The sequence below is a fragment of the Neofelis nebulosa genome, chromosome 4 (genome assembly GCF_028018385.1).
Source record: "Neofelis nebulosa isolate mNeoNeb1 chromosome 4, mNeoNeb1.pri, whole genome shotgun sequence".
Lineage (NCBI taxonomy): Eukaryota > Metazoa > Chordata > Mammalia > Carnivora > Felidae > Neofelis > Neofelis nebulosa.
Window position 1 is genome coordinate 149,024,130 of NC_080785.1, and position 23,473 is coordinate 149,047,602.

Here is a 23,473-nt window from a genome sequence, read left to right on the forward strand (position 1 = left end):
AACCCCCTTCCTCAGACAAGGGACGCTCCGCCCAGCCCTGCTGAATCGCTGCTGCCTGAGGCCACACAGCTGGCTACAGAGACAGAGTCCAGCCTGTCTCCTCAGGCACTGCTCTGAGCTCCTGGGTGCCAGCAGGCCCCGGTGCCTACCTTGTAGTGGCTCTGAGAAGTAGCGGCGGAGGCCATCGTGCAGCACGAAGTACACAGCCTTGGTGGAGAGCAGCACGCAGGCGGTCACCTCCAGCCCCGGGGTCTGGTAGAACACCACTGAGCACCACATGAGGTGCCTCAGCTCCTCGTTTTCAACCTGGATACAGAAAGGCCGGGTCTGGCCCTGCAGCAGAGCAGGGCCGGGGCACACAACTCTCTTCTAGGCTGTACCTGAAAACAGCTCTGGGCAGGGCAACCCCCCATCAGCCCCACTGCTCTGGTGACCTGCACATACCGGTGACATGGCCACAATCCCAGATGGGGAGACGCAAGACCCTCATCGCATCTTGTCAACGCATTTATAAACTTGGAAGCAGAGAAGGATTCAAGGGTGGGAGATGGATGTGGGGCGGGGTGTGCCTGGGGCCCAAGGCTAGGGGTGGCCACAGGGTGAGGTGGTGACAGGAAAGACAACTGACCAGGGAGAGCAGCCCAGGACCTCCCTCCCCAGGTCCTCAAAGCTGTGACCAGCTAAAGCTAGGAAGGAAAGCCAGCACAGAAGTCCAAGAGCCTGCAGCTGACCCCAAGCCAAGCCCTGCCACAGCTCCCAGGACCAACTGTACCACCTTTCTCCACACGAGCACCAGTCAGCGAGCCCGGCTCTGGGGCCACTACCTCGGCAATGCTGCTGTGAAAGAGCTCGATGATGGCGCTCCCCTGTAGGCTAGCGATGTGACGGAGCGATGGGCAGGCGGGCAGGTGGGACGGGATCTGATTCTCCTCGGAAGTGGACCGGATCAGCTGCTCGCTTGGGTACTGAGCAGGGGCCTCCGCTGGCACCAGAGGCTCTGCTGGGGCCGGGGCAGCTGGGGTCGGGGCTGGGGTCTCCACTGGGGACTCCTCTGAGCCTGAGGCCTCTGATGGGACCGAAGCTGGAAGCGAGGCCTCCACTGGACCTGGGGTCTTCGCAGGGTCTGAGGCCTCTGCCGGGGACGGAGCTGGGACCTCCACCGAGGCTAGGGCCAAAGCTGGCGCCTCCACCGGGTCCGGGGCTGGAGCCTCCACCAGGACCTCCTGGGAACGCTGGTCATTGCTGCATCCCCCAGTCCCCAAGAAACACTGTGTTAACACAGGGACCCCAGGCGGAGGGTCACATCACACACAAAACCTCATGTCCACCAAGTGCCACCTCTGAGGTCACCTGGAGATGTCTGGGTTCCCTACAGGAAGACAGAACAAAGGGAAAGTGCCAGGCCCTTTCTCTTAGAAGGGAGATGGGTAGACAGGGGAAAGACAGACCATCCGGTACCCTAGGGCTGGGATGGCCAGATATACGTGGCCCAAGGACTAAAAATGCATTTTCAGAAGGTGGTAGAGGTGCCAGAAATGCCACTCTAGAATCCGTAGAATTCTACGGCCTGGGACCTGAGTGCAAACAGACGTTAACAACCAAAACCAAACTGTTCCTCAGTTTGCCTCTGGGTCCTCCTGAAGTAGCCCAGGCTCTCATCCCATCTAGCCATATACACGTGGCCACACTGGGTTTTTGCTGGTCTGTTCTAAGTACCAGACCAAACAATGCTCAGAACCCTTAAAGCTCAGGTTAGGAACGGACCCCTGAGGTTGGGAGGACCCTGCAACTGGCCTACATGCCCCAGGCTGACGGGGTCTTTTGGACATCATCCTCTCTGTTGGGACAGTCCATCTGTTGAGAGAAATCCCTGGGACCCTGATCTTGGAGAAATCCCTGGGCTGTCTCCTTGTTGTCCTGTGACAGAGATACATCTGCTGGGGAAAAGCAGGGCACCTGTTTTCTGCATGCGGTCCCTACTATGGGCAGGTTTCAGCCAGGCTTGGGGACAGCAGGGAAATGGAGACAAGGTGTCACCACTAGAAGCCGCAGCACAGGGGCAGGGAGGGGAAGACCCTGAAGTGTGTGCAGACATTGAGTGTTTCTCTGGAGGCCACAGGACTTGAGCTGGGCCCAAGAAGGGTACCTGATTCATCCAGAGAGAGGCTGGAAGCCCTTTGGGAACACCGGTTAGGGGACTGGGACTGGAAGCAGGCTGTATGAGCTGCTGGGATGAGAACAGGGTCTCCACTGCTCATAGAGATGGAAGAGAAAATGAGGGTAGGGTAGGCTGTATCTCAGAGAATAGGAGGACCACCAGATGAAGGGTTTTCTTGCCCAGGCTGGGGAAGCCCCAGCCTGTATGAAGCCGGGGGGCAGGTGTGCCCTCCAGGGCACAAGGTCCCTCTGGAGGCTTGGGTTGGGGTGAACTGAGGATATGATTACGGCTGCCCACAGGCTTCCCTCTAGCCTCAGCCCCAGATGGCCCTGAGGGAAACCCAGGGAGGGAGATGGGGGTTAGTCAGGCTTGGGGACAGAAGCAAAGTGAGGAAGAACAGGACAAAGCTGCCACTACTTCCCTGTCTCCCCTGCCACAAGAAGGAAAGGAGCTTTCAACGAGGGGACCACCCAGGTCACAAACTCAGACCTTCGCACTTTGCCACTCTTAGCCAACAAGTTCCTCTGGAAGGAATTTACAGAATGGTACACAGAGAAAGAGCCCCTCAGCAGACCAGTTCTCCCCGGAGAGGGGTATATGGCTTACCACCAGGGTAAGGCTTGGTACTGGGTGTCAGAGGCAGCCAGTTTTTGAGCAGTTTTGAGGCTGGTCAGAAGTCAAAGCCGGGAGCAGAGGAGCCGGGCCCACCCTGGGCCCACTCACGCAGATGCTCAGAGATGTGATTTGGGGCGAACGGTCTCAGAAACGGTCCCCCCCACAACTTTCCCTCAAGAGCCCGTGCTCAGTCTCACCTGGCCCTGCCCTCGGCATGCTGGCCATCCACGAGGGGCCTCTGGGACGGGGCCCCGGTCGCGGGGCTCTTGGCGATGACCACAGTCTTTAGGTCCTGCAGCGAGGCCCGCAGCTGGTTGTAGATACGCAGGAAGTGGAACTTCTCATGGGGCAGCACAAAGATGGCAGTGACAAAGCGGTAGCCCACGAGCAGCTCAAGCACATGGCCATCTGCGAAGGCACCCCGCGGCTGGGTGCAGCTGCGTGTGGGGTCCAGCAGCACCGTGGACAGTGGCACGCGGCTGAGCTTGAAGCTGTTGCGGTTGCGACAGTTGTGGGTGCCGCGGTTGGGCATGGGGTTGAAGTCGGCCTTGATGACGTTGAGATGCTGGGGCGTGAGCAGCAGCCAGTAGGGGATGGCAGCCGATTTGACGGCCTCGGAGGGTGCGCAGCAGGAGCGCCGCACAGCTGAGCAGAGCGTGCAGCTGGCCCACTCGATGTTGCCCGAGTAGTCCCCGGCGGCCGTCTGTACCATGCGCTTGTCGCTGTAGACCAGGTAGACGGGGAAGCAGCCCTGGCTGTGCTCCTGGCCGCCGCCCGCCACCTTGTAGAAGGTGAGCAGCTGGCGGAGGAACTCCTGCAGGCTGGTGTGGCTGCCATAGAGCACGGGGCTGCACAGCATGGCCATGTGCTGTGGGGCGAAGCACGAGCGCAGGTCAGCATGGAACTCGTGCAGGTTGGTGGCATCCGAGATGATGAATAGCGTGTTCTCGCTGTGCCGCACCTTGAGCACCAGGCAGAGCTCCGGCATAAGGAAGCCGAACTCCGTGAGATCACCGTGGGGGAAGCAGAAGACGAAGCGCAGGGACGAGAGGATATGCTGGCTGCTGCCCCGCGACTCCTGGTGTGGGATCTCGAAGACGGCGATGCCAAAATCGGTGAGCACAAGGCAGGCAGCGAACTGGCGGATGCTGCCCTGCACGTGGATCAGGAAGCACCAGAGCACCTTGAGGATGCGGATGTGCTCCAGCAGAAAGTCCTCGTCTGCACCCAGGGCCCACTCCAGAGCCAGGCGCTCCTCCTCGCCCTCCTCCTCCTCCTCCTCCTCCTCTTCCTCCCCCTGGCCACCTTCTTCCTCTTCCTCCACATCCGGGGGCCCCATTTCAAAGTAGCGGTTCTCAGCAACATCCTCCTCATCGTCCTCATCCTCGCCCTGCTCGCCCTGGCCCTCCTCCCGCTGGTTGGCAGCCTCGATCCAGGCAGGCAGCTGTCGCTCAATGGCCTGCCGGATGAGTGTGCTCAGGCGCTGGATGAAGTCCTGGTTGGTGGCCGTGTAGCCAATACAGGTAAAGGGCAGGAAGATGATCTGGCCGGACCCAGGCACCACCTGGACCTCTGGCTCCGCATGCTCCAGGCTGTGTGGGGAGAGGCCAGGTCAACGGTATGTTGCGCTGGGCCATCCCTACCACCCACACACACAACCGTCTGCTGCACCCTGGCCTCAAGGGTCTCCCAAGCCTTCTGAACAGCTGAACCTGTCCTGAGCCCACAATAAGCGTCCCAGTGGGGAGCCAAGGTGCTGGAAGGCTGGGACTGCCAGTTCAGTGACAGCCCATACTCCCAGGGCTCGGCCCACAGGCACCAACACTGTCCTACCCACACCACACAGGATCCCCCAACAGAAGCACCACAAAGACTTCTCAGTCATTCAGACGCTGGCCGTGAGCCCCAAAGACGAGAGCTAAAGGGCATGAAGTCACTGGTTGACAACAGTTCCCTTCAGGGGCACCCAGGAGCCTCTGGGATGGGAGTCAGGCAGTAAGCTAGGTGGGTCTTCGGACTTTCCACATTTAAATTCTAGCTCCTCTTGGCCACTGCTCCCCTTATGCAAAAGCATATAGAGAATCGCATTGGGAAACTTCTATAAAAGGTCAGAAAGTAAGCACTTCAGGTTTTGGGGGCCACCCCACCCACATATTCTTTTTTTAACAGTGGCTTAAGAATAGAACAATCATCGGGGCGCCTGGGTGGCGCAGTCGGTTGGGCGTCCGACTTCAGCCAGGTCACGATCTCGCGGTCCGTGAGTTCGAGCCCCGCGTCAGGCTCTGGGCTGATGGCTCGGAGCCTGGAGCCTGTTTCCGATTCTGTGTCTCTCTCTCTCTCTGCCCCTCCCCCGTTCATGCTCTGTCTCTCTGTCCCAAAAATAAATAAATAAAAAAAAGTTGAAAAAAAAAAATTTTTAAAAAAAGAATAGAACAATCATTCTTAGCTCACACAGGCTGTAAAAAATTGGGGCGCCTGGGTGGCGCAGTCGGTTAAGCGTCCGACTTCAGCCAGGTCACGATCTCGCGGTCCGTGAGTTCGAGCCCCGCATCAGGCTCTGGGCTGATGGCTCGGAGCCTGGAGCCTGTTTCCGATTCTGTGTCTCCCTCTCTCTCTGCCCCTCCCCCGTTCATGCTCTGTCTCTCTCTGTCCCAAAAATAAATAAAAAACATTGAAAAAAAAAAAATTAAAAAAAATATATATATATAAAAAAATAAATAAAATAAAAAAAAAAATAAAATAAAATAGGCTGTGGACCAGATCGTCCTTAATCTGCTGACCCCTAGTATGGGATAACGTGTCAAGCAAACTTCAGGGATTAGAATTTGGAAACAGACCACAGCCCACCTCATTGGTGCTTATTTAAAGGAAGAAACAGTTTTGAAGGACTCCTATGAACAGATCCTTAACAAAATCCAACTGGTTCCCACTAGCCCACAGCTGGGCACGTGCAGGAGGCCTAGAATGCCTTCTCAACCTCTTCCTTACCTCACACCACCAACAGCTCCTGGCACGTCCCGTAAATCATCAGAAGGTGCCTGACAGAGAAGGACATGACGTGAGCCCCCTACTTGCTACAGCCATTCCCTGGTATTTACTGGGTGCCTGACCCTGAGCCAGGCACCCCCTGCCCCTCACCATCCCGCTTCCCTCGGGGATGGATTCTGGGGCCCAGAAAGGCAGAGACTCATCCAGTTACCCCACCAGTGTACAGCAGGGCTGAGATCCCTGCCCATGTGTCTGACCCCAGCCCACGCCCCCATACCACAACTCAGCACGCGCCTCTAGGTCTGGCATCTAAGTGCTCCTCATGCCACCCGAGAGGCTCCACATGGTCAGTCTACCAATCTGGCAACTGGCCAGGAGAGGACTCGATGAAAAGAGGCTAGGCAGCACCTGGCACGGCACTCCCAATGGTCTCTGGGCAGTGTGGAGGACTGAGGGCCCAGGACCTCCTACTGTGTGACCCTGGGGAGAGCGAAGGGAAGAGTGCCAAGGAGTGTGGGGACAGAGCGAGGACCCCACAGACTGCCCAAGGTCACAGGGCCATGACTCTGGCCTGCTGAACACAGCTGGGGTTGGATGGAAGCCCAGGTACCAAGCATACTCCCCACACACAAGACTCTCACATCACACTTGCTGTCCTCCTCTCTTCCCAGGACTCATGGAGAAGTTCCAGAACCCTCAGCTATAGCCACAGAGGAGGTGCTGGAGTCACAGTGTGTCCCAGACTGCTAGGATAACATGCAGGAGCAGGCAGAATAGCCCAGGACACCAGGCAACAGGGGAGAGGGAAACTCTTCCTGATGGGTGTAGGACCCAAACAATCCCCACTTAGGGCCTTCTGAACTGCCTTTCACAGGAGAGTCCACTCACAGGGGCTAAGGACCATCTGGCTTTGTCCCCCAGGACCTAGTGAGAGAGAACTGCCCATTCCTATTAGCCCTGACAGACGGACAGACAGACGACAGACGACAGACAGGGAACCGTTCATCATAAAGCACAGTGGACCAAGCAGAGACAGCATCTGCCCCAACTCCAGCCAGACCACCTCCTACTTCCAGCCAAGGCACATCCTACTTCTGGACAGCCCCAGGCAGAAGAGGTGGTCCACAGAGATAACCAAGCCCTGGCAGCAGGAGGAGGGTGTTACCTGTCCTGCAGGGATGGACTCTAAGGAATCAGAGCATCCCCGGGCAATGGGCCGGTCTTCAGGAGTCAGACTGTCGGTGGATGAGAGGCTGCTGGCCAGGGCCTCCTCTTGCACGAACATGATTCCTGGAGAGATCAGGGGCAGGCGGGCAGGGCAGGCAGGGCAGGCAGGGAAAGTAGCCATTCAACACACAGGGCTGGGCCCTCAGGCTATCGGCATTGACTGGGGCCTTTTCAGACCCCTTACCCCAGCCGCATGGATCACAGAAGAAAACATTAAAAATGGAAATCTTAAAAAAAACTCTAAGAAAGAACAAATGACTGCTTATCTAACCTCAGGGCAGGGAGACTTTCTAAACCTAAATCCAAAGGAAAAAATTGATACGTGTGTGACTATGTAACAACGAAACTTCTGTAAGAAACCTAAGATATAACAAAGTGAAATGAAATGAGAAAAAAGTACTTGTAATACTTGATAAAGGTGTGTGTCTTTAATCTATAAAAGGCTCTTCCAGGTCAAAAATGGGAGGGGAAAGCTGGAAACCCCGTTAGGAGACCACAGGATGAAGAGACATCCCACAAAGGAATGGCCGCCAGAAAGAACACAGGAAGCGATGCACCCTCTCACAGGGAACCACAGAAGGGCAAGTTGGAACACGACCTCTGTTTCGCCTCACGTTGGCAAGAGTCTGACTGACTGCATGGCCTGGATTTGGCCTAACTGGGCAGAGGTGGGCAGTGGGGCATGAGCTGGCCTGCCCGCTGGGAGAGCAGTTTGGCAGTATGTCCGTCAAGAGCCTGAAACGTGTTCACTCCTAGAGACTCTTTCTAGGGAAATGACTGAAGTTGGCCCCATCCCCCCAGTAACATGACATCTCCGCTGAGCTTCACAGACACGCAAGGGCTCAGATCCCCTCATTCGGCCAGGCCTTCTTCCAGGCTGTTTTCTTCCGTGGCTGGCAAGGACAATCCGTGCTTGGTACCCATGGCCTGTTTTCCGCAGGACACCCCCCACTGACCCTCCCTTAGGCTACCTCCACATGGACAGCAAACTGACTCATGCACCCCAGAAACACACAGTGCTCTTAAACCCTGCTGAGGCTGTTTTATGAACACAGCATGTCCAGGCCTGTTCCTTCACTCCGAACGTCTTCTACACTGGAGGAGGATAAAGACTCTTTAAAACATTTTCCTAAATGCAGCTGGTGAGGACAATACTGAGCACTGACCCCAGTTTTGCAGAGGTTTAGAGGAGCTTAGGGCTTGCCTCCACAGCCTGGCTTTGCCACTAGTCACCATGGTTCGATGAAATGACTGAGCTCCAGAGGTCACGGACCCTCGTCCAGCTCAGCTGCCCCCCAGGGACAGGACAACTCATGCAGCCCAGGCCGTTGCCCATGAGCTAGCCAGGCCAGCAGCCCAAACCCAGACACCCCCAAAAGCAAAGCAGTAGGCGCTATGCAGGCAGGAAGGCAGCAGCACACAGCCATGCATGAAGCACACTGTTCTCTCCTGGAGTCCACCCCTCCCCTCCCTCACTCGCTCAGATTCTGCCATCCTCTGAGGTTCACCTCACATACTAACCTCCACTGCAAAGCCCTCTGCTCTAGACATGGCTCTCCCTTCTACAAGTGCCCCCACATCATTCTGCCTTGTTCTCCCTTGGGTACACAAGCTCACTTCCCCAAGAGACTCCACATTCCTCAGGGGCACTGTCCTGGTCATCTGGAAACCTCTGATAAAGATGCAGGGAAGGGAAGCCCTTACTGACCATTTCTGGTGAGCCAGGAGCAGTGTTAAGCGCTCCCCCAGCATTAGCTCATGCACACCTCTCGTTATTTACCACAGTTCATCAAATCTAAGATGCGTGGGTGGGGCGCCATCTTGGTCTTAGCAGATGTCCACGGAAGGCTTTCACACGACTCCATCACGAATACCAGCTGGCTGACAGCGACTATGAGACGCCACTGACTGAAAGACGCATCTCAATTTCAGACAAGTCACAAGGTGGAAACGGGTGCATCTTAGAATCGATGAAGTAGGGTGCATCCACTTTACAGTTGAGAAAACAGAACTTCAGAGAGGCTGCAAGTTGCTTGAAGGAACACGGCCAGGGAAGCCGGGATGCAAACTGAGCCGACTGCCTCCCAGGTGCCTGCTCCTAACCACTTCTCTACAGACCTGGCTGAAGAATCAACTCTGGCATTTCACACGTCAGCCCCTACTGGTCACAATCCTCCATGGCTCCAACAAGCTGGCTAACAGCTCCTGAGATAACCAGAGGCCTGGTGTTAACTCGAGAGCACCCAGTTTATTCACAAGTATATTCACCTCTACAGGTGGGAGCAGGCTGGGAGCATAACTGCTCCCTTAGGGGAAAACCCTGACCCGTCCAGGCAAGACCCTAGACGGGCAGCGCATAGCTGAACACAAACATTTCTCCACCTTAGTGAGAAAAAACGTTTTCTTGCCACTACCCACCCACACCCTGTTTGGAACTGAGGAAATGTGGACAGGGACAGTCTTTCTGCTTCCTTCCTGGACCATGGACTGTACAAACAAGTGGTCAGGAAGGGTCACTCAGAGGAGGAGACGAGCGGCATCAGATTGCCTAGATGGGGCCCGAATTCTGTGGTTTCTCACAAAAAGGAAAGAGATGTGCACACAAAGACATCCAGTGCAGTTTTATTTATAAGAGGTGCAAATCTGGAGACAACATCTAAATGTCCGGTAGCTGGGAAAGGGGGAGCAGACTACAGCGAGCCACCCTGTGGCATGTCCCCAAGGGTGGGGCAGTGGGGGAAGGGTTGCCTGCAGCTGCGGCTCTGGGGGCAGACACCTCACATCCCCCTGCCCACAGTCTGCACTTTACTATCTGGTTCTCTGCTCACTTGTTCATTCACACACTCACTCGTTCATCGATTTAACATACTGACTGAGAACCGGCTGGTTCCCAGCCTCAAGGACCAGTTGCGTCTCCCTGCCCCCAAAAAGCCTAGTCACACGGCTTGGCTCCTCTGCAGGCCAGCAGGCCAGCCGGTGCTGTGACATGGCAGCTTGAGGCAGCAGTCCCCAAGAGGGCCCTGGCCCAGTGGCAGGGAAGGAGGCAGGAAAGCTTCTTCACTGGGATACAAACCCCCCTTCCCTTTCAGGTAAAAAAATAAAACCAAAATTTCTCAGTCAAGGGTGTTACAAAAGCAGATGGACAATCACTCTGGCCCCTACCACCACCACTCCATTCTCCTGAACTCTCTCCCCTAATCTCACGGTCATGACCTTGGTGTGCTGCCCTGCCATGGGCTTTCCGATTTAACTCGAGCACTTCCCCTTTCTTCCGACCCAGGTCCCCTCTCTCTGATGTCATGGTGGCAGAGCATTTTGTACCACAGCTCAATCTCCCTTGCATCCTCTGACACTTGTTACATCCCATGTTTTGCTGGCGTAAATAACGCTGCAGTGAGCATTTCGCCTCCCCCTTCCCCATTAACTTAACCCGCTAAGATAAAATCCCCACCAGCGGGGTTACCAGGTCAAGGGGTGGGAACGTTTTTCTGGCTCTTGAAACATAGGGTCAAACTGTTTTCCCAAGACCTCACACCAAGTTCTGCGTCTCCAGGAGCCCGGGTGGGCGGCGTTCTTTCCTGCGTGTCCCGAGCCTTGGCTCCACTCGGGACGGCACACCCTCCCCTCTTCCGTGGGGGCCGGGCCAGCAGACACTCCCATGGGACCTGCTTCACTCACTCATCTCCGAGGATGCCTGGGTTCAGAGGTGAAAGCCCTTTGAAAACGCTAAGACAGTGGGCGGGTGAAGGGAACTGGTCTTCCATGGGTCCACGGACAGCCCATGTTGGCCCCACACACGCAGTGTTTGGGGGCTGAATCACACCGTGAGAACCACAGAGGTGAGGAAACAATAAAAGAAAGTTCCCTGCACAGGGGCCAGGGTGCCTGATTCCAGAAAGTCACTGGGCCCGGCTTCCCTTTAACAAGGAACCAATCTGCCCGCAATGCCTATCAGGGATTAGGGTCCTTATGAGCAGCAGCCCTGAGCCTGTTCAAAGGGCAGCCCCCCAGCCCCATCAGAAACCCACAGGATTCTATAGGAACTGCGATGTGGGCGTTCAGACCAACCGAGGGGTACTAGCTAAGCAAACAACTGAACTCAGGCTGGCACCCCCCCCCACTCTGTGCCACCCCAAGAGGCGCTAGCCTGTAGATAGCACCATGCCCTCCCTGTGTCTGAGCTCTGCAGGGAGCAGGTGCCGGCATCAGCCCCAACCCCAGCCAGGAGGCCCAAGCAGGACCTGTGTGACTCTGCCAGGTGGAAAGACACATACACAATTACCTTGATTGGAGAGGATGGGCTGGGGCAGGGAGGCAGAGGTGGGAGCCACGCTGGGAGGGGAGCCACTGGGCCGGACGCAGGAGGCAGCTGAGAGCCGGGAATCCTCACCAATCTGAGGAGGAGTGCTCAAGTCAGCCCGGGAGAGGAGAGAAAGATCAGGAAGCACAGAACCCGGCATAGTCAGTGGGGAGGAGAGAGGAACTCCCAGCTCTCACAAGTGTGGTGATGGTGCAGGCGGTCCGGCCTAGTCCGCAGCAACCCGATGTGGCAGGTGCTGCCACCACCCTCCTTGCACAGGTGAGGAGAGGGGGTGTGGCTTGCCCAAGGTCAAGCAGCTAGGACATGGAGAGGCACAGCTGAGATGCAGTGGACCTGAGCACTCTACAGCCTGGTTCCACAGTGAGCCAGCTCCTTCCTCAGCTGGCTCTTCACCATCACTCCTGTCACCTCCCACATAAAGACCCACCTTCTTCTCTGGGTTGTTCAACTTTGACTTGACCTCCTTGGCTTTCTGAATTGCTTTTAGCACTTCCACGGTGTCCAGCTCTTTCTCTGTGGTTGCCGTGTTGTCCAGACAGACCTACCGAGGTCAGAGAATGGAGTCAGCATAGGGGCTGAGGGGGGCAGAGTGGCAGGGGCCCTGCTGAGGTGTGGGCCAGGTCCCAACATAGGAGGCCATAGGACATAGGACATAGGAGGCCAAGGGAGGCTCTGCCCCCTGGCAGGTGAGCCCTTCGCCACCCATGGAAATGACCTGGGAGTTCCCACACCACCTGGTCCATTTTTTGGAGTCCCTCTCTGAGAAGGGGAGGGTACAGGATCCACTGTGAAGGCCTCTTGGGTGGCTGGGCATGGGGGCAGCGACCTGAACCAAGCCCCCAGTTATGGCAAAACTCAGATCAGTGAAGAGCAAGGGGAGGGCTGCTGGGCGGGGGAACAGGCAGAAGAGCAAGGACCCCCATCCGCCAATAGAGGAGGACACTGTGGCTGGCAAACAGTGAGGGGTGGCAGTGTGCTCGAATGAAGGATGGTCCCAAGGACCTGCGGGAGGAGCTGACACCACACCATGCAGCCTGGGAGGGTAGGAGGAGGACATCCTGTGAACATGGTCTTGGTGACGGTGCGAAGAAAGGGGCACCAGGGCTGAAAAGAGATGAGGAGGGTGGTGGGGGAAGGATGAAGACACCCAGGTATCTTCTGGCCCGGGATTTGGGGAGAACGGGGCGGGGCCTACTTGAGACCGAAAAGACGGGTGAATCTGGCTAAGGATCTGTCCAGTTGGCATGGTGGCAGGTGGCCAGATTACACTCAGCAAGCAGCAGACACTGTGCTAAACTATACTGGCAAAGGCGGGCAAACCCTTTATGTTTGTAGCCCACAAAAAACAGTTTGACTTTTTAACAAGTTGAAGACAGTCCTTCCACCCTCACTCTGTGCTTGTTGGTTCACGGGGAGCCTTCCTGGCCTGAAGCTCTGACAGAGAGGACATGAGGGAAGCTAGTGGGAACCACGGCAGCTGACGTCCCCATAGAAGAAGCAAGAAAGCCTCTTCCTGAGGAGGCAGCAGAATTCCCAGAACTAAAAGACCCTTAAGGGCCAGATGTCATTCCGAAGCAAGCAGGCATAAAACAGTGGACATCACCTCCAGTGCTGCCTGTGAAAAGCCAGACTCCATCCAGACTGTCTCTCTGACAGAGCCGACCTACCCCAGCAGCTTACCTCGGAGGCCCTCTCTCCAAACTGAGCTAGCACCTTGGTCCGGTAGTCAGGGATGATGCTCAGAGGGTTGTTCAGTAGAGCCACGTGCTCCAGACACGGGAGGCTGCCAATGCTCTTGACCTCCTCCATCTGTAAGATACGAGTTCCCTGCCATCATCCCTGTTTTGAATGCTTCACCAACAGGGCAACATGTCTGATGGCCTCTTGGCAGTGAAAGGCAGCTTCCCGCTCTTCTTTATTTGTTAAATATTTATTTATTTTTGCAAGAAAGAGAGAGAGAGAGAACGAGCAGGGAAGGGGCAGAGAGAGGGAGTCACAGAATCTGAAGCAGGCTCCAGGCTTTGAGCTGTCAGCACAGAGCCCAATGCGGGGCTCGAATCCATGAACCGCGAGATCGTGACCTGAGGCAAAGTCAGTTGCTTAACCAACTGAGCCACCCAGGTGTGCCCGGCCCCCGCTCTTCTTTAAAGTGACAAATACCAATTTAAAAAAAAAAAAAAAAAAAAAGGGGGCCGCCTGGGTGGCGCAGTCGGTTAAGCGTCCGACTTCAGCCAGGTCACGATCTCGCGGTCCGTGAGTTCGAGCCCCGCGTCAGGCTCTGGGCTGATGGCTCGGAGCCTGGAGCCTGGAGCCTGTTTCCGATTCTGTGTCTCCCTCTCTCTCTGCCCCTCCCCCGTTCATGCTCTCTCTCTGTCCCAAAAATAAATAAAAAACGTTGAAAAAAAAAAAATTAAAAAAATAAATAAATAAAGTGACAAATACCAAGGTACAGACATCCCAGAACCCTGAGATCCTTCTGGGCTGTGGCTCACCTGCTCGATCCTGTTGTCACGGAGATCCAGGTTGACCAGGGAATAGAGCTTATGCAGGCCACTCAGACTCTCCAGGAGATTGCCCGCCAGGTTCAGGGTCTTGATGTTCCCCAGTTTGGTGTGAACCCCTTCCAAGGAGGAGAGCTTGTTGTAGGATAGGTCCAGGTGCACGAGGTTGTACAGGTGCTGCAGCAGCATAGAAAACCGGGTACACAAGTTGAGGCTCCCAAGAAAGCAGGCTGCCACTAAAGGTGCAGCAGGCCTTCCACCCTCAAACGCCCACTTCCCTTGGACAGTTATTGGCAAGGGAATCCCCCTGCCCCCATGCACGCACCATGGCCCAGTGGCACCCCCAAAGAGGCATCACGGCCCACAGGGCAGGCGCTGTCCATCATTGTGATGGAGGCATATCATCTTCACCATGCTTGAGTTAGATTTCCATACCTTCTCCCATTCTTTGAAACTAGAGCAACAATCGCCCAGTGCATCACTGAGACCCTAAAGAAACACTAGCAGCCCCTGGCTCTGTAAACCTCTAGTGTACCCAGACATCTTTGGGGTGCCTATGAGAGAAAACCCCAGGATATGGCCAAACTCCCAAGGCTACATCAGCCTCCTGAATTCTCAGGAGAATGGGACCTTGAGAAGCCCACAGGTGGTGGTCCTTAAAAGACATGAATTACCTGCAGGTTGTCCACGACCGGGACTCCATTGTGACTCAGGTCCAGGAACTCAATCTTTGGAATCAGTTTCTTGTGAAACAAAAGAGATACTCGAGGTTACTCTGGGAGGCGGGATCCTAGGTGGCCCTTGCACCTGGTGGGATGCTTCCTCTTGACCACGGACCCCTCAGCTGGACACTTCTGCAGGGCTGCTGATGTGACCCCTTCCAGTGCCCACCCAGCAGCACATCCCAGGAGTACCCCGGGCCTCCAGTGTTGAATATGACCCACTGTTTTTATAGGACACTTGGCTTGTAAAAATGACAAATGCAAGGTCCCAGACAGGGAAGGAAGCCCATCCCTCTTCTACAACCCTGCCCAACCCCACCAAAAGGCACAAATACAGGAATTACTCTCCTAATGCCCAAATATCATCTGGATGTCACTCTTATACAGGCACATGGATTTTTCCACTCTACCCCCTGGGCATAAATTCCTTCACATACTGTGTTTCTGTATCAAATGTGCATGTAATCAGTAGGATTCATTTGGCTCTATCCACTACCTCACCTATTTTAATTAACCCCACTTTGAAATTAACTTTAAAAACTGCAAGCAATGCACAGAGCACTGGATACAGGTTTTCCATGGTCCTTCTAGAAGAGGCCAAGTCAAATACTCAACCTCAGGATTTGATCAGGCCAAAGAAGCCCCTGGTGCCTGCTACTGAGAGCATACCACAGACTCGTCGATGTTGGAAATGCTGTTGTGGCTCAGGTCTAGAGTAGTCAGTGCTTGCCATGTGGGGATGACAGCAGTCACAGGGCCTTCCAGGGCCGTGCCTTCTGGCTCCCACTCATCAAATTCCGAGGCTTCGGGAACAAGGACTTCCTATGTAAGAACATCTGTTGAGCACCACACTTGGCCCTCACGCAACACAATCATTGCAAAATTTCAGGAAGGGCTTCAGCATATTTAGTATGTGGAAGTGAACTTGCATTAAAACAGGCTTCAGTTCATACAGCTTTAAATGATTGCGAAATAACTGAAAAGCTTAGCAACATAACAGCCACTTGGGATATGCTCTGACCCTGCTTTGTTAGCAAATGCTTTTCAAACCCAGAAGAGCCTTATGCTTCGTGGTGATGCCTTTTCTGGCTTAAACCTCAGGAGCTGAAGCTCAGAATTCATGGTGTTTCCAGGCAACTGTGCTTTCCAGACTGGCACTATGGTCCCCACTGAGGATAGTAGGCCCTTTTAGCCATTACTTTGCAGGGTAGCAGCATGGACGCAGGGGCACCATCAAAGGGCAGGAAGGCAGGTCTGCCTTGCTTTGCCCAGAAGACCTCACCTCCCTCAATGAATGAATTTGGGCCCTTTGAGCCAGGCAGCAGGGAGTGCCTTGGACAGAGGCCGAGTTGCCCCACACCCTTGCTCATTACATAAGCCTCCTATTTCAGCCAGTGGCCTCGAGTCTTCAAACTCAAATCTGGATCATACACTGTAAGTCACAGAAGTAGCCACTATGTTTGTTCTATACCCTGAGATGGACTTTAACACTACTAAGATGCAATCCATAAAATAGTAAATAGGAAAAAACCCCTGACATTCTCAATTTGAGCATTTCTATTGCTCACACACAAATGACAGGGACCAGCATTTCTACAACCTATCTACTTAAAGTCCACTCAGAACAAGATACGAACAAGTGCTAAGCCAGGGCGTTTTAACCTTGGAGAAACATTTTTATCAATCTAATAAACGTTCTGCCACTTGCCACTGCCTAGCAATGTGTTCACACATCCAAAACCAGTGACTTTTTGGGGTAGGGGAGACCTAGTTCCTTCAACTGCCTTGTTTCACAGTGTTGATCTTTTTTTTTAATGTTTATTTATTTTGAGAGTGAGAGAGAGAGAGAGAGAGAGAGATCACAAGTGTACAAGTGGGGGAGGGGCAGAGAGAGAGGGAGGCACAGAATCCGAAACAGGATCCAGGCTCTGAGGTATCAGCACAGAGCCCGACGCGGGGCCCCAACCCACGGACCGCAAGATCATGACCTGAGCCGAAGTCAGATGCTTAACTGACTGAGCCACCCAGGCACCCCTAACAGCGTTGATTTTTGATGAAGGCACAGACTAAAGCATCCCAGGAACTGTCAAGCACCACGAGGACCTGCACGAGTGTGCTGCTGCCCAGGGGAAGGTCCAGCATCCGGTGTCTCTGACAGGCAGCAGTGATGCTCACACCCATCCTCAGCGCAGAGAGGACCACAATGCAGGACCTTGTCTCTCAGCCAGCACCCCAGGCAGGAAATGGGTGGAGCTTACCTTCATAGAGGTTGCGGAGTAGCGGACACTCATTGTGGCTAAGGTGGGCTTCGACGCAACTAGCCCCCGTATGTGCCTGGCACCACAGTGACTTATCTGGGACAAAGAACAGCTACGTCTCAGAAATGGCATCATTGCTCCATCAGAAGTCTTGGAAAAGGGTGTCTACCACCCACACACAACAGAAGCACAACAATCAATAAACCCAAATCCTAAGAGGCAGGAGGCAACTCTACCCTAAGTCTTTTTCCCAATTTTTAGTGCTAACTAAACATTCCCCGAAGAATCTAGCGATGTGCACAGTGAACCACGAGCTTGATGTTCCGTTTTCTCTGTAAGGGCTGGCTGGGGCTTGGCAGGTGGATGGGAAGTGCAGGCTCTGGAAAGCAGGGCTTGCAAGCAAGGGGCTTCTCTCTGCCCCTTCTGCTTCTGCTCTTTGGTGATGGGCCCTCTTGCTCACCCAGCCCTACTTCACTGGCCTCGGCAGTCCTGCAGCAAGGGAGGGTGGGCCAGAGGCCAGAGCACGTGCATGAGTGCTACCCATACAGAGACTCCGACTCTGGGGCCTCAGCCTGTGTGGGCTAAGGCTGGGGTGGGCCCTCCTCTCACTTCCCAGCCCTTCCTCAGCCAGCACTGGTCGAGGCATGCACCACAGGTTCCCATCAAGGGATGTGGGACTCCAGTTCTCTGAGACTAGCCCAGAATGTGCACGCAGCATAGTCCAACGGGTAGCAGAGGCTCTGGAGTTAGACTTGGCTGGATTCAGATCCCAGCTTCATTAACTTCATGGTCCTGGACAAACCTCCTTACTTCCCTAACCCTGTTTCCTCAACTGTAAAATGGGAATAAAAGTACCCATTTCACAGGGCCGTTGGGAAGCTTCCATCAAGAAGTGTGCATAAGGGCACAGGGCTGAACGCAAAACCCATGCTCGAGAAGCAGATGCTTTGAAGCATTTTTTTAAATTTGTTACTGGGTCCCCTTTCATTAAAAAAATGTTAACAAAATGGCATCGTGAGCCCAGGAGTTTAGTAGGGAGTGATACAAAGCATCAGGCGTGGGCACACCAGAGAGCAGAGAGCCCTCCAAGCCCTCTGCCAACCTGCCCTGGGAGGCACAGACTTGGGAGGCAGAGGCCCTCTGCCAGACCCTCAGGGTGCACCCCCAGCGCTTGAGCTCCAGCAATGGAAGGAGGGAGCCAAAGCACTGATACTCTGTCCTGTCCAAATGCTGCCTGTGCCCGGAGTGGAGACACGCAGACCAGCCGAGGAGAGTGGAGGCCCCTCTCTCTCTACCTTCAGATAGGCCAGACTTCCCCCCAGACAGAGTCTGCCACATACTGACAAATGCGAAAACAGTGCCTTATGGGTAAATCCAGACACTCTCCAGCTATAGATGATCAGACGCAAGACCACACCCACATGGGCTCAGCCCTGCCTAAACTCCAGGGCTCCTGGGCCTTACCTCCACCTGATGAAGAGACTTGAATATTGACAGATCAAAAGGCAGGAGCTGCTCTTGAATGTTGCTAGTCCCAAAAGGTCCTTCTGTGCCAGAAACCTGTGGCCAGAGAGAGGGCTTGAATTAGGGATGCTGCTGCAACTGCTCCCCAGCCACATTCACGAGGCGGTGCCGCAGCAGCTGCCAAACGTGACTCGCAGCGGGCACGCACCTCCACTCACCACATGCATGGTCAACAAAGCAGGCTAAAGCCGAGGTTCTGAGCGAGGGGGGCACTGGGTCACAACGCCCCCTGGTGCTCACAGCCAGAAGCACAGTGTCAAGAACACCCAAGACGGCCTTCCTTCTCCCAGGGCCCATTCAGCCACCTTCACACATGCTGCCAGCCAATGAGCTGTTATGCCTCACACGGGCTACGTGCCCACAACGGGGTGGCTCTCCATTACCAACCTGCCACAGCTTTACCTTAAGGTACTTAAGGCGACAGGTGAAGTCCAGGATGTGCCCCAGGTCAGTCTTGGCGTCCCCACTGGCACACGTGGGCTTTCCCTGCTGTAGCTGCTCGGTGACCGCATAGAGCTGTAGGGGCCCGATGGCAAAGACCTCTCCGGCCCCCAGGAGCTGTTCTCCTGCAACAGCCACGCCCCACAGGATGAGCATCCAGCACCAGCCCCACTGTGCAGCCAGGGCACCTGCCCACGTGGCCAACAGTTAACAAGCACTTGGCAAGCACCCTCAGGACGAAGCTATGGTCCTGAGCTCACGTGGGCACAGGGCAGACCCACGACACGTGATTACAAAGGAAGGGACATGAGAATGTGCGGCTGGGGAGCCTCCACGAGGCGAGGCCGAGTCAAAATCTGAGGCACTGAGCTGGGATAAAGCTGATGCGAGGCGGCATTCGGGCAGCAGACTCACACTACAACCTCTACTATGCAAACACTCTGTGATCAGGTGAGGCCTAAGGTGTTAGCCCAGTGCAGGACCTGTGAGGAGGCAGGGTTCTCAACCAGACAGACTGGCACTTGGTCCTTGCTCTGCTCCTCCCAGCCATGTACCCTGAAGCAGGTTCCCAGGCTTCTCGTTCTCAGTGTCCTCATCTGCACATCCCGGAAGGAAGGCAGTGAGATGCCCAACACAGGGCTAAACTACGGGAAACACTCATTACACGTCAGCTACTGTTACTATGCTCTCTGGCAGGGCCACGACCCTGGGTTGGCTTCTGTTTGACGTCTAACCTCTTTCAGGTAAGGACAAACCAGGTGTAAGAGGGCAGCATTGCCACCTACCTTCCAGAACTCCACCTCAGGGCTTCGGACTAGATCCTGAGCCTGGGGTTAGCCCCCAACACAGAGACTCAAAAGAGTACTCAGGTAAGGTCCATAGCTTCTCGGACCTGGCTGCCCTCAGGGCAGGTAGACAGGCAGGCTCAGCTGTGGACCAGATCCAGGGATTTGGGCAAAACCCCAGGGAGGTGGGCCCTGGCTAGGACTCATAGCCCAGCACAACAGATGTGGACGGAGTTCTGCGCCACCCTGGGTCCCCAACTGCCTAACAGGGCTGGGTGAGTTACACAGTATTTCAGGGACTCCTGGCCACATACCTTTTTCAAAGAGCTCTTCAGCCAGTGCTGCGGTGATGCCATTTATCTCCTGCAGAGAAAACAGAACCCACAGTTAGGAAGTCCCTCTGCCCCCAGTCACTGGGACGCACACATCCCCTGCTACCCACCTCTGTTGCTGCAACGCCAGCTCTCTAGAAAGTTAATGTAACAAAAAGAGATTATGATATACAACAAAAGAGAAAGTAAACTAGAAGTCAAAGTGCCCAGGAAAGGAAAGTGAATATTTCCAGTTCTGTGGATATTTGGAATGTCACCTCAAAGGCAGAATGGAAAGCAGACTATTGTGGTGACTCTCAGCACACAGGCCCTGGCTCACACATGAGGCCCAGGAGGCCAGCAAAGCCTGGTTATGCAGAGACCCAGCTGGGAAGCCAGCAGCTCCTAAAACTGGCCCCAGAAGATCCTAGGAGACGGCGTGACAGAGAGAAAGTCCTATTTCTTCTACGAGGGACCGTTTCTACTTTCTTTCACATTCCAAGTGAGCACCTGCTCTCTTTCTATGCTTATCCAGCAAGCCCTGCACCAGTCCACTTGGCCCCAAATTCATACAGAAGAGACAGGAAAGGACTTCTTTAATGAGGCCTGACAGGCTAAGCCCACAGTCACATAACAGCTGGTATGCTGGGGTCTGAACCCCCTGAGCAGTTACTGCATACTGGCACACTCAGGTTTCCCAATGCCCCATGTGAGGAAGATGGCATTTTGAACTCAGTTTCACAGATGAGAAAATTGAGGTGGAGAGGTGCCGTATTCTCCAATTTTATAGAAATTGGCCAAAAAGCAGCACAGTCATTTGGCCTTGAAGGCTCTCTCTGTACGTCACCAACTGCCTCAGTGCTTTTGTGTATAATTGTGGGAACAGTAGGGCCCCCCAGCTGCAAATCCTGCAGGTAAGAATTTTAACAAATTGACAGATGGCAGCCTTCTGGTAAACAGGCCCAGATGGAGGCCACACAGTTGCCTTCGTAACTCATGGGAACAGCTCTGCCACCGGGACATGCGACTCACATATTTATGGGACTCAATAGGCACCAGATTGGAGACACAGTGTCCTTTTCTTGTTTTTCTCTGTAGTTTGTCTGTGCCCTTACCTTTCATACATGATGGACATGTTAAAGTTGTTTATATGCTGTATCTTCTTCCTGTTGTGCATGCCTTTTACCTTTGTTTGTGGCAGTTTTCCTGACACAGAGATTTTTCCATTTTATAAAAGTTGTTTAATCTGTGCTTCTTTTTCTTCGTGACTTCAGGGCCCTTCCCCAACCCCAGGATTATATAAATATTCCTCTAATTTTTCTTTCAGTACCTTATACTGGCTTTTTAAAATGTGTTTATTTCTTTAAGCTGCTTAAAATTCAGTTTACATGTTCTACGAGAATAAGCCCCTTTGGCATCACAAATGGACAAAAAGCCCAAGGGAGAAAAATGAGCAAATGTGGCCCCAGCGGATGAAAGGTCAGATGAAAAGGGGCCACCAGGACAACACAGGCTCTGAGCAGGACAGGGCTCCAGCTAGGGAGGAGAGAGGCTCTCCATTCATGGTGAAGTTCAACTTCAGTCTCTTGCAACAACTTAAACTCAATTATAGTTTCCTTGACTGCTGTGAAGAACTGAAGAGCTTGGAATGGTCCAAAGGCTCGTTTCTCGGCCAATAGTTTTAAGGGCCGCAGCCCATCTCTAAGTTAAGTCCGCTGCCCGAGCATCACCTGGTGAGTCCTGAAAGAGGCAGGTTCCTGAGCAGCAACTTTCTGACCTGTGCTAGTGACCCTGGGGATCCCAAAGGTCTCCTGCAAGAAAGGGCTCCCTGCCCTCCATCTGACCTAATAATGTTGCATTTCTTTGGGCAGCTGGCTTCAATGCCAACCTTGCCAATAGGACAAGGCTGGCATTTCCAGAAAACACAGAAAGCTGAGAGAGATTAGTGAGGGCCAAGGACTCATGCTAAGCAGAGAACAGGGGTTTTACTTCGGGGCAATCTAAGCAGCAAACTATGTGACAATTTCTCTCCCACTCTTTGGGGCACAGGAGGTGCACACTGCTGCAACACTTTGTCTCCCAGGCTCATCTTCATCTGGGGAGACTTCATGGGACAGGAAAAAAGGAACATCTTGGCCCCTGAATTGAGAGTTCAAGTCTCCTAACAGAAGCATTTTGCTGGCCGCCTCAGAGTATTCTGGTTAAGCTGTAGCCTTGTGTGCAGAGCAAAGGTGAGCAGAATCAGGCTTTCTCCTGGTGTGGGAGGGTGGGGATGGGGTTCAGTGCCCCCCCCCCCCCCATCTAAGCCACTGCAGATTCTGTTAGGTCACCTGAAGGGAAAGGTGACTCCCACACACCTCACCCAATCTGGGTGGAGGGGACCTAAAGTGCTTTGGGGTGCCACAAATGTCTGAATTGAGATGCCTTTTTTTTTTTACGGTTCTTTATTTTGAGAGAGAGAGACAGAAAGAGAGTGTGAGTGGGGGAGGGCCAGAGAGGGAGAGACAGAATCCGAAGCAGACTCTGTGCTGTCAGCGTAAGGTCTGACACAGGGCTTGAACTCACAAAATGGTAGATTATGACCTGAGCCGAGATCAAGAGCCAGGACACTTGACTAAGCCACTCAGGTACCCCCAAAATGCATTTTTAAAAAAAGACATTCTTTATACCTCAAAAAATTTTTCAGTAAAATTAGGTATGTTTAAAAACCATTAACACCCATCCCTAAATGGGTGCTAGACCAGTCAATCAGCCGCCTACCAGGATCACGTGTTGGTGTACGCCCTCAGGCAGCAGTGTGAGCTGCACACAAATGCGCCACAAACTAGTCAGGCTGTAGATCAAAAGCTACGTCTGTGCATGTGGCACCCTGCAACCCAGTGCACCCCACAGCACACGTGGCTGTGCTCAAGACATAACCCCAGGCCAGTCCGACGCTTCTGCTTGGGCAGAGCACAGGGTACTTGTTAGCAGGGCACAAACAAGGGACGCCATCACATGTCACTACGTGGTTCACTCACACACATGCTAAGGGTTGGCGGGCCCTATATAGCTCTTATTTCATGACTGTGATGAGGCATTCTAGCAGGAGACGGGTATGTTATGTGCAATTCGGCTTTAAGTAAAAATTCCCCACTGAGACATTCAAGGCTAAATATTTACTGGGGAGAGCTCCAAGACCATAAGGATGCTGCAGAGAAATCTGCTACCACTCACAGCCTCAGTACCTTGCCACTGAGACAAAGAATGGATGCGGATACTAAGGCTGATGTTAAGGTGGTAACAGTCCTATCACAGCTCCTGATTTCAAATTTCATAAAGCGCCTTCGTCCTAGACAACTGGCTTTAAAATAAGAAAATGACAGGAATGCCACCTTTGACAAGAATTGGATGCCTTTCCTTACCAGGGCAGCCAGCACTGGATGGCATTTGGTGAGCCCCCATGGGCCCACTGCTCTTCCAGGCTCTTTACCTTCACTGCACGGTCTCCACCAATTCTCAAGCTTGGGGGACATCACCCCCAAGCTTACAAAGGAAGGACTGAGACACAGAGAGGTCAAATGACTGACTTAGAAGAAACAGTCAGGAAGCGGCTTGCCTCCTAAGTCCACTGGTTGACATC

At 53.9% G+C, this 23,473-nt stretch overlaps 1 protein-coding gene across 3 annotated transcripts in view; it reads right to left on the reverse strand.

Annotated features, from left to right (window-relative positions):
* NISCH (nischarin) overlaps positions 1-23,473 on the reverse strand; it is a 33,864-nt gene that overhangs the window by 2,771 nt on the left and 7,620 nt on the right. For 2 of the 3 annotated variants that reach the window (XM_058726680.1, XM_058726681.1), the window contains exons 4-18: positions 19,855-19,903; positions 18,717-18,880; positions 18,255-18,350; positions 16,791-16,886; positions 15,202-15,354; positions 14,485-14,553; positions 13,802-13,987; positions 12,990-13,118; positions 11,737-11,850; positions 11,271-11,382; positions 6,927-7,051; positions 5,762-5,811; positions 2,971-4,365; positions 825-1,242; positions 150-306 (exon numbers count right to left, since the gene is read on the reverse strand). In XM_058726680.1, coding sequence (XP_058582663.1) covers positions 150-306; positions 825-1,242; positions 2,971-4,365; positions 5,762-5,811; positions 6,927-7,051; positions 11,271-11,382; positions 11,737-11,850; positions 12,990-13,118; positions 13,802-13,987; positions 14,485-14,553; positions 15,202-15,354; positions 16,791-16,886; positions 18,255-18,350; positions 18,717-18,880; positions 19,855-19,903 — 3,313 coding nt within the window. Of the gene's footprint in view, positions 1-149; positions 307-824; positions 1,243-2,970; positions 4,366-5,761; positions 5,812-6,926; positions 7,052-9,584; positions 10,683-11,270; positions 11,383-11,736; positions 11,851-12,989; positions 13,119-13,801; positions 13,988-14,484; positions 14,554-15,201; positions 15,355-16,790; positions 16,887-18,254; positions 18,351-18,716; positions 18,881-19,854; positions 19,904-23,473 lie in introns of those variants that run through there. The other variant, XM_058726682.1, reaches the window with a different exon arrangement.